At 40.5% G+C, this 11,032-nt stretch overlaps 1 protein-coding gene and 1 non-coding gene across 3 annotated transcripts; both read left to right on the forward strand.

The window, feature by feature from the left end:
• On the forward strand, nucleotides 208–290 carry TRNAL-CAA. Its single transcript has one exon. It is a non-coding gene; the product is annotated as a tRNA-Leu (tRNA).
• On the forward strand, nucleotides 7,289–10,149 carry LOC8064878 (TATA-binding protein 2). 2 transcript variants are annotated; one of them, XM_021451497.1, is made up of 7 exons: nucleotides 7,292–7,589; nucleotides 8,137–8,224; nucleotides 8,340–8,462; nucleotides 8,627–8,671; nucleotides 8,764–8,856; nucleotides 9,632–9,807; nucleotides 9,909–10,149. In XM_021451497.1, coding segments are annotated over exons 1-7 (657 nt in total). In that variant the 5' UTR covers nucleotides 7,292–7,458; the 3' UTR covers nucleotides 9,910–10,149. The 2 variants fall into 2 exon arrangements, with proteins under 2 accessions (XP_002464584.2, XP_021307172.1); XM_002464539.2 differs by lacking the exon at nucleotides 9,909–10,149 and having other exon boundaries at nucleotides 7,289–7,589; nucleotides 9,632–9,811.

Raw genomic sequence — 11,032 nt, forward strand, 5'->3', positions numbered from 1 at the left:
TGTAAACAAATATAAGATTAGCAATAATTGTAATATATGTGCATGGAACTTATTCCCATTGGTCCTTGAGATATACAGATCTGTTCCAGACTTAATCTAGTAAGGTCGTCGCAAATGAAGATTTTTCTTCTGAAAATACCAAAAAAAAATGTAGAATAGAACACAGGTTCCCTATAAAAGAAGGCACTCATTAAAAATTTCGTTGAAGTCAGGATGGCCGAGTGGTCTAAGGCGCCAGACTCAAGTTCTGGTCCTCGACGAGGGCGTGGGTTCAAATCCCACTTCTGACAATTTTTTTGTTTCTTTTTAGTTTATATTAAATTAAATAAAAATAATTTGGCAACCACCTTGATTTTTTTGTACTTGATTCTTTTTTGCTTTTTTATTTACTACCAACTTTTAAAATTTATTTTATAATGACCCTCACATCCATAATATAAGCTTATGCTGCTAATAATGCCTATTGAACTTGTATCGAATTAAAATACATCTTGATATATTTTTTCCTTCCATTACAAAGCGTATAATTATTTTACATATAAATATATCATATATAACTTTGTAGCTTTTTTTATACTACCCATGTGTTTCTTTGACTCAATCTGGACCTATGTAACTTTTTGACGCATCATATCACTTTTTTATCCGTGTGTTAGGGTTGGTCTTTCCATCAATGATTATGACGGAAAATCTCTCTTGATTTTTCATATGACAGCCGTTGTCAGGAATTTACATAAATACATTTGTTAAGATTTTATTAGACAATAATCTGCCCAAAATTCCGATTCACTAAATAATTAGTTGTACCATTGACTAATCCATATTTTAATAAAAATAAGTTTTATTTTTTCTCCAAATCTACATCCGATGATGTAAATCTTTCTCCTCAAAACTTAAGCGCTAACAAACATAGTGAGTGTTGAAAAGTAGGGATTATGCATCGGGGCTTGCCTTGGACAGGGCCAGACAAAAAAGAGTTAGTGAAGGCTTTGGAAACGCTAACGACGAGGACACCCTCCATATATTACGGGTCTATCTCTGTCATGTTCTTGGTCATCGTCGAACCTATATGCATGCAACATATGCAAGGATGATTTAACACACCTATATACAAAGCACAACCTAACAAGATTCATATTTTTTTCTGAACCTATATGCATGCAACATATGCAAGGACAGATCATATTTTTATGAAACTAAAATTAGTTTAGCGTTTTTCTGATTTTCTATTATTTTTGGTGAATTTTGCAAGTCCTCTTTTTTATAGAAAAAGAGAAAAATAAAAGAAAAAGGAAAAAAAGGCTTGCATGGGTTTGGTCCATCCCACAACAAAGTCGACCCAACTGCAAGGATTCGACCCAGATAAAAAAAAAGAAGCCCACTAGGAGGTACCCAGTCAGATTTGGATGTTTTGCATTAGGAACCCAAATCTACTTCAAAAATTATTAAGACTCTCTCACCTTTTCTTTCTCTCTGTCATCTTTACATCTAGAACATCATATTCCTTTCTACTCAATCCATTCCAAATATAAGATGTTTGACTTTTTTAACACTAAGTTTGACCACTCGTCTTCTTCAAAAGTTTGTGCAAATATAGTCAAATTTAAGTAATTTTTGAAGAACTTTTATTAATAAACCAAATCACAAAATAAAAAAGTCAAACATCTTATAATTTTGAATGGAGGGAGTATTATATCTTTCCTGCTCCTAATCTTTTTGCACTGTGAGACCGAGCAACCCCCTTTCTCTAGACCGAGTCGATCATTGGCAGGGCTATAAAGATAAAGATATACTCCATCCATCCATTTACCAAAGTCATTTTAAGGTCATGCCTAGTGACTAAGGAGAAATTAATTCGTCCAGTGAAAGAAACTACATGCAGACAATAGTGAAAGGAACTATATGCAAACGGTTGAATTAATTAGACTAGTGAGAGGAGCCGCATGTGCTTGTAAAAGGTGAAAATAGTGATCCCTAGCTTAGATGACTCTGATTCTTAGAGAATTTTTTTGGTAAGATGACTCCGATAAATGAATGGAGAGAGTAATTTGGTAGCTACCTTGATTTTTTTGTACTTGATTTTCTTCTTCTTTTGATTTATATTAAATATGAAAAATGACGCCTGTGGCCAGCTCCTCCCCTACCCAGCGGCATACTGGCACCACCACCGCTCTTGGATCTAGCATTGCATGATGCGAAGAAGCTCTTCCTCCATCTCCATCCCCAGCACCACGAGCCTGGCAACACCGACGACGACCACCTCTTCCTCCATCTCTGGTCTCCTTGTGCTCTCAAAAGCACGATAGTTGGAGCTCGCACCAAAAAACTCAAGTACCAGGGGAGTGAGGTTTCTCTCATCTTTGAGGGGTTGAACGATGATTTTTGAGGGGTTGAGAAAAACATTTCTTATTGGGGATGAGAATGGAGATCTGCTAGAGTTCTAAAATAGTCAAATTCCTTAAAAATATAGGTTTTTTATTGGGGATGGAAATTGAGGGACTGCTGAAGCCGCAGAAAATGTGGTTTCTTTAAGTTCTACCTCACAATTCTAACATAAATTACAAAATTATCATTACGGCTATTTTTGCTAAACATTTTCCAAAACGACTTTATCTCCACCAAAAAAAAAGCATTCGACATGAAGAGCACTGCCAAACATGTCCAAGTATATTATGTTGCAACTTGCCTAAGCTCCACAAAAATCTTGGCTCCGTCACTGCAAGGAAGATGGATCGAGTAACTATACAGTTAACAAGATTACCATCTCTATGATCTATTGTACACCTCATGCAAATATGTTGCTATTGAACTATATATATATATATATATATACACACACACACACACACACACACACACACACACACACACACACACACACACACACACACACACACACACACACACACACACACACACACACACACACACACACACACACACACACACACACATTTGAATTCAAACAAAAAGTTGTCAACTATAAAGTTTCATAACTTTTCAAGAACTACAACTTTTATATTGGTAGTTTCTCCATTTGAGGTCATTCTATAAAAAATAAATTTCAAATTTGATGAATTGAAACATATAGTTTTCGATGACAAGATAATTTGAAATGAAAAAATTATCAATTACAAAGTTTAATAACTTTTCGAGATCTACAACTTACATTTTTGGTATTTTTTTATATGAGGCCATTTGAAAAAAATCAATTTCAAATTATTTCTACAGAAGGTTTTCTTAAGAAAACACCACTAGAAATCTGATTTAGTGGTGGTTTCTTAAGAAAACCACTTTTAGAAATACATGATTTCTAGTGGAGATTTTGGTAGAAAAACCGTCCGTGCAAATATATTTTCATTGGTGGTTCACTTAAGAGAACCGCTACTGGAAATGCACCATTTTACCGCTAGTGAAAATGTGTTTCCATTGACGGTTCTTGAGTTGGGCCCGCCGATTTCTTTTCACAGGCGTTTTTTTATTGAAATCGTCTGTAAAAATTATACTCCACTACCAGTGTAGAGCTTTTATGTACTAGTGTGCAGAGCCTAGTCCCCAAATGTTACCCTAAAAAAGCAAAACATTTATTTTAAAATGCTATAACTTATGAACAATGTATCCATTTTTAATTTTGTTTGTACTGGTGTGTTTTATGTGATGAGGTGAATAAAACTAAACAATATTTTTTGAAGAATTTTTATTCTAATAACAATTTATTTGTAGTAAAATATAACATGTAACTTATGACTTATGCCAAAACTTAGAAACACAAAAGGTATGAAACACAACTTATGTACAAAAGTTATTAAACACAAAAGAACGAAGTTATACCAAAACAAAGAAAACAGAAAAATTATTACACACAAAAGGAATGAATTAACTTATAACTTGTACCAAAACTTGAAAACACAAAAGTTATAAAACACAATTTATGTATACAATATTATACTATCAAAGTTATGAATATATTTTTGTACATAAAAGTTCCGTGTATTACTTAGTAACTTTACAAGAAACACTACCGGATAGCAGAGGTTTGCCATGTGTCTGGCGCACACGGCAAAGTTCAAATTACACACGGCGAAGGCTTTGCCGTGTGTTGCTCACGGCAAAGAACACACGACAAACTCTTTCACGGTGAATCCTACTTTTACTCACGGCCAAATTATGGACACACGGCGAAACTTTGCCGTGAGTCAATCTTGACACATGGCAAAAAAAGATAACGAACGGCGGGAGACGGTCTAACGGCAGGGTTTGCCGTGTGTCACCATGCAGACACACGGCAAAGTCTCAATGTTTTCCGTGTGCCAGGGTTGGGCACACGGCAAACCTCAACGAAAAAAATTGAAAGCGTTTCTTTGCTCTTAACCACTGCACCACACTATGACTTGTCGCTTCCTCAAATATTATATCAAATTATGTGTAAATTGGTAATATGAGGTTCTAAATGATTTCCAATTAAAAAGTTATCAACTACAAAGTTTCATAACTTTTTATGATCTACAATTTTCATTCAGGAAGTTTCTCCATCCGAGGTCGTTTACAAAATTTGAATTTCAAAATTGAGAAATTCAAACGTAGTTTTTGCATAACAAGATGATTCCAAAATAAAAAGTTGTCAACTACAAAGTTTCATAACTTTTTGAGATCTACAAAGTTTATTTAGAGAGTTTTTCCATCCGAGGTTATTTAAAAAATTGAAATTTTAAAATTTTCAATTAAAATGCTAAAAATAATTAAGAAATAGTAAACAATTCCGAAAAATCCCAAACTTGGACACGACACAACCTATATGGTGTAGTGCCTATAGAAAAAGTTTTAAAATCAAACTCAAATATAAAAGTCGAATCTACTCCAACTCATGCTTCTTCACTCTTATCTCTGTGGAACTTCTTTTGTATGGTTTCTATACATCATACATGACAACTTGTTCGAAATCTTCCCAAACTTTTTTATGGCCTCTATGTATGATAACATGACATATGTACAAGTTTCAGAATTTATGGAATAAAATAACATTTATTATAATTTTTGAAAAGTACCGACGCACGTTTCGCGTCGTGTCTCCTAACCGCGGCATTCAAAAGTCATTTCTGTTTTGAACGTGTGTTCTCAGATAGGGTTGGGTAACAAGAATATCATTTTTTCGATATTTTTTCCAACTATTTCACCGACTCATAGTTCAAATTTAAACGCAACCGACAAAATGAAAATAAATAATGTTAATTGCAAAAATATAGCAAACATGTTTCAAATTTTATGAAATTAGAGTATGGAGTTACAAATGGTGAATGTGTAGAGAAGAAAAAATTTGGAGAGCAAAAACTAAAAAAAAGACAAATTGTTTGCCGTGTGTCGCACCCCTACCACACGACAAAGTTTGTGTTTGCCGTGTGCCAGCCTCAAGCACACGGCAAACCCAGGCTTTGCCGTGTGCCTAACGGCTGCACACGGCAAACATTGACGGCTGGAGGTGGGTGTTAGCGTGGGTTAGCTTTTGCCGTGTGCCCTGTTTTTGCCGTGTGTTGCTCACGGCAAAAGTTTAAGTTCGTCGTGTGCCTGGTGTTTGCCGTGTGCAACACACGGCAAAGGACAGATATACCGTGTGCCTGGCGTTTGCCGTGTGCGTGGATTAGACACACGACAAACTTGACCTTTGCCGTGTGTTGCTTACGGCAAATGGGCGGACACACAGCAAAGGCCGGCTCTCCGGTAGTGAAAGAAAAGTTAGAAAAAATTTATGAAACATAACTTTATGTGCAAAATGTTGTATTGTCAAAGTTGTGAATATAAGTTGTACGTAACTTATTAATTTTTCAAAAAAAGAATATTGCAGGAAACTTTTTTTTTGCCAAAAATTGAAAGTTGCAGAATTGGTTAATCCTTCATTGGATTTGGATCTAGTGAACGCTCAGAGATTGAAACTGGGCCCGTGCTAGTGTCGCACAACCTCATGGCTGCTGTTGGCACAATGTGCACCGTACCGCCACCACCCTGCGCAGCTGCGCCTCTTATTGCATGCATCTTGCCATGCCTCTTCTACACTGTATGGCTATGGTTTCTTCTCACATATATTTAGCTACTCACGAACTCGATAGAGATGTGGAGAGAGAAAAATGATGACAGATGGCAAGGAAGTAGATTATACGTGAAGCAAAGATGAGGTGTTTTTTGCGTTGTGTGTATAGTGATTTCTCCATATAGTTTTTCATTAGATATTGCCTTAAAGCTAGACGTGAGGGCGTTTAACGCACTACACACCCATGCCCCATCGTGCCCCACCTCTCTCTCCCCCTCTCTCTTAGAAGGCATCTGTCTTCACCGTCCCTCCCTTTTAGATTAATATATACATGGGCTATCAACTCTGGAGAGCTCCCCCTTGATGGCCATGCCCGCAGCCCGCGTGATGCTCGCACTCATCCCCCACCATGCCCGTGCCCTCACCAAAGTCGAAGAAGAAGAAGATGACTGCTAGGGTTCCAGTGAGGAGTTCGCCAGCGTCGGAGACAAGGAGTTCGCCACCATTAGGGTTTCGGTGATATAAGGTCTCCTTCTCCGACAAACTTAGAAGGGATTTTGGGGAGAGGCAGGCTAGCTCAGTTGGTGGGGACGGTGAGAGGGCGACTTTAGGGTCTTGGTAGCGACGGATGCAGCCAGTCCAAGTCAGGGCGCATGGCCATGGGCAGGAGGGGGAAGAAGGAGGCCGCCGTGGGTGCCACAAAGCTTCAGCGAAACCCTAGCACGACATATTTGGGTGACAGGCTGTGGCGGGGTGAGGACAAGGGGCGCCAGAGAGGGAGAAGACAAACGGAAGATGCCACACGTGCAGAAAAGAAGGCGGGGGAAGGGGGCGCAAGGAGGAAGACACCCCGTGCGGCTAGTTCCGCATGCTTGAGCGTGCATTAACCGCGCGCGAGCTTCTTATTAATGTGGCGAGTATGGAAAATAGGAAGTAGTTTCCAAGTTGAAACTGCGCTTAAGTCACTCACCCACACTAATTACCCTAGACCTTGCTGACATGCGCAAGGAACAGGAGCGACGCCGCGTGCTCCAGCTGTTCAGTCCAGCTTAACGGCATCCGGCCGCACCGCGTTTGCATTACTCCAACTCCATCTCTACTCGTCCAGAGTCTTATCGGGTCGAAACGCAACCCGGCCGCACCGTCAAAACCAAACTAGTTCCGCTTTCTCGACCCGTACTCCGACAACATCCCCTCGTCTATATAAACCAGAGACCCGGCTTCGCTTGCGCGTATAAATCCTTCTCCAACCTCGCGAACCAAACCCTAACCCGCCGCTCTCGATCCGCCGCCGCTGCCGTGACCACCACCCAAACCCCCTGCCGCTCGAACGCCTCAACCTCCCATATATAACCGGCCCCGTTTGAAACCTTTCCCCGCTGCAAATCCTCACTCTACTGCGGGGCTCGGGGTTTCGATCGGGGTCGGATCGGGCCATGGCCGCGCTGGGGATGAGCGGAGGCGCGATTGGGGTGGGTGCCGGAGGAGGTGGCGCGGCAGCGGTTGTGGACGCGGCGCGGCCGGTGGACCTCGCCAGGCACCCCTCTGGCATCGTCCCTGCCCTCCAGTGAGTCTTGTCTTGTGTGCCTTGGGCGATCTAAACCTGAACGCGTGCGGTAGGGCCGGTAGCTCCTGAATCGGACGTGTTTTACGGATCTAGGCGCGGTTTGATCAGTTTTATCATGGGCTTGCTGGTGCTTTTATAAAAAAAAAACTATTTGGTGGCACCTGAATCTGATGAGTCGCAGTTTACCGATCTGGACTGTTCGATCGCTCCTGGTTCTTGGTTTAATCTGTTTATATACATACGGGCCTCGCCGGTGTTTGATCTGCTGGTTTTGGTCTATTGGGGATGGTCGCGATTTGCGAGTTTGGAAATTCGTGTCTGATTCGGGCTCAACTTAGGGAAGTTTTAGGGAATGTGCTTGTAAACGGTGTGACAATGACAACGAAACAATTGGTTTGCGGATCGGATGAAGATACAATTCGTAAACGTATCCTGGGATTAAGTTGTTTGGATTTGATTTTAAGAAGAAAAGGAATTTAGACGATTAGTGACGCCTATGTGGCCACTTTTACATAGAGTTCTCACCATCCTTCCTTCGATGTCCAAGGAACATTGTCTCAACAGTCAATTTAGACTGCCAGTTGGATCTGAAAATGATCGCCCTACAGGCGCGTAATGCAGAGTACAATCCAAAGGTATAGTTCTTTGCCGCTGTAAATTTCCAGTTCATTGTAAATGTAAAACATAGAATTCATGTTACTCAAACTCATGTTACTCGAATCTGAAAAAATGCCATGTATTCTTTCACAGCGTTTTGCTGCAGTCATCATGAGGATAAGGGAACCAAAAACAACAGCGCTAGTCTTTGCTTCTGGGAAGATGGTTTGCACTGGAGCAAAGAGCGAGGAACATTCAAAGCTTGCTGCAAGGAAGGTAAAAGCCACTTCCGATACTGTTTCATTGTTACATATGCTTAGCAATGCGGGGCCTATCTATATATTGCGCAGGCAGAAACTGTTGATTGATCCTGTTTTGAGCCTTTTGATGAATTTTGCTATAGAACAATTCTTACCTGTTGTTGTTATTTCCTAGCGCAGTATGCGCGAATTGTCCAGAAGCTTGGATACCCAGCCAAGTTCAAGGTAATGCCTCTGCTACTCAGATTCATCTCAGAGTATAGTCTTCTTCCTGATTTCTCACCTTGACACAATGGATTATTCGTTCTGACAAACAGGATTTCAAGATCCAGAATATGGTTGGCTCGTGTGATGTGAAATTTCCAATTCGTTTGGAGGGCCTTGCTTTTTCTCATGGTGCCTTTTCTAATGTAAGTTGACACGCTTTCACAATCTGCATTATCTGAGGTTCGATTTCTACTGTCCTGTCATCATGTTAGTTGCATAATATATATAAGACCAAAAAAAGAGGCAGATTTATATGAACTTTGAAGCTTCTCTTTTAATTGCTACTGTCAAATCAAGATAGGTTTTGTCTGTCAAATAATTGACTCCTGTTTTTTGCGTCATGGCTCCTCAATCCTCATACACTGATACACTACATTAATGACTACATCTTATTTACTTCTAGATGCTGTTTGGTTCATGTATTTGTAATGTCATTCGATTACACCGATAACGGATAACGTATGATTGTGTTTGTTTCCCATCCGTAATTCGGTCATGCCGATCCCATACCGCCTTGTAGGAATTTATTACCCCTGCCAAAAGAGTCCATCCGTAATTCGGTCATGCCGTAATCTGCCCTATAGGAATTTGTTACCCCTGCCAAAAGAGTGTGAATCGCTACTTGCGCGTTTGTGGCCAGCTTCAGCTCTTCTCCCCTCCACATGTTGTGAGGCGCATGGCTGCATATGCGCCCTCCCTTTCCATTTCCGTTATCGTATGAAAAACAAACATATCAAATGATCTATTATTTTATTAACGTTACCGTTATGCCTGTTATTTTTATCACATTACTGTTTGTATTACAGTTTTTGAACTAAACCTCACCTTAGGTCATGGTGAAAGTGAAGTTCCATTCTGCATTCAAAATTTAACATCATATAGTTCTCTGTTAACCTTTGGGTTTCTTGATATTGGCAGTATGAGCCGGAGCTCTTCCCTGGGCTGATTTACCGTATGAAAAACCCCAAGATTGTGCTCCTCATTTTTGTCTCTGGCAAGATCGTTCTCACTGGAGCCAAGGTGCGGGAAGAGATATATACTGCCTTTGAGAACATTTATCCCGTGCTAACTGAGTACAGAAAGTGTCAGAAATGGTAAGTTCGGCGCCGGCAACAATGGCCATTTACTGTGCATTGAAAAGGCAAACTCAACCCCTCTTCGTTGTATCTGACAAAAATTACTTCTGTATCAACAGAGAGGAGGGAATTCATCAGCCACAGAGAAGGGAGTTCATCAGCCGAAGGGGTCTTCTGCTGCTGGAGCAGATGTACAGAACTGATCTGACTGCCAAAATTGTCATACCTGAGCTGTTGTTCGAGTCATTCTAATTTCCCCTTTGTACTTGAGGTGGTCTATGATATTAAGGCAATGAAAAAACAGACTTCTGAACAATCTGAGCAAAAGATGTGTCTTGAAAAAAAAAACCTTGTGAACAATTGGCAAAAGATGTCTCTTTTTAGCATGAGATCTTCCTGTGACCAGAAATGTTTTGCGAGTAGCTAGTGCTCCCAGATTTCATTTTACATACTGGCTGTGGCAGTGTGACCAGATCGTATGTAGAGCCAGTGAAATTAGGCTGGAAAATGTAGAGCCAGTGAAATTAGGCTGGAAATGTAGGTGGTTTGAATAAGTGTATGGTAATGCTAAGACAGTTTTTGGCAGATCAACTGAAACCGATTAAATTAAATCTCTGTAAATATTAATGATAAATTCTTAATGAGAATAATCAGTGATAAATAATAAGTAAATTGTAACGCAAAAGAAAACAGGTCTTCTACTAGCACATATACACCGTATACACTGCCTTGCTGCATATTGGTGACAGGATCAAAAAATAATAAAGATCAGATGTAACTTGAGGATGACACAGAGAGAGAGAGAGAGCGCATCAGAATGCTAAAGGTTAATAAATAATGTGTGTACTCATGTTCATTCAGCGCAGTGTTCTGATTAGCATAAACAAGATTCACTACTACAGAATGAGGCATTGGTCGATGCTCAAAATGGCCAAAAACCTCGGCCATTTTGCGGCCCGGGGTTAAAGAGCCCTTTAACACCGGTTCGTAACACGAACCGGTGCTAAAGGGTCCTGCCCAACGGCTACTGACAGGTGCTGTCGGGACAGAGACCCTTTAGCACCGGTTCGTATTACAAACCGGTGCTAAAGGGTTCCCTTTAGCACCGGCCAGAGCCACGGTCCGAGGCAAACCCTTTAGCACCGGTTTTTGTTACAAACCGGTGCTAAAGGGTGACCCTTTAGCACCGGTTTTTTCCCTGAACCGGTGCTAAAGTTCCGGTTTATAGACCAGCTCCCTCCTC

The sequence above is a fragment of the Sorghum bicolor genome, chromosome 1 (genome assembly GCF_000003195.3).
Source record: "Sorghum bicolor cultivar BTx623 chromosome 1, Sorghum_bicolor_NCBIv3, whole genome shotgun sequence".
Lineage (NCBI taxonomy): Eukaryota > Viridiplantae > Streptophyta > Magnoliopsida > Poales > Poaceae > Sorghum > Sorghum bicolor.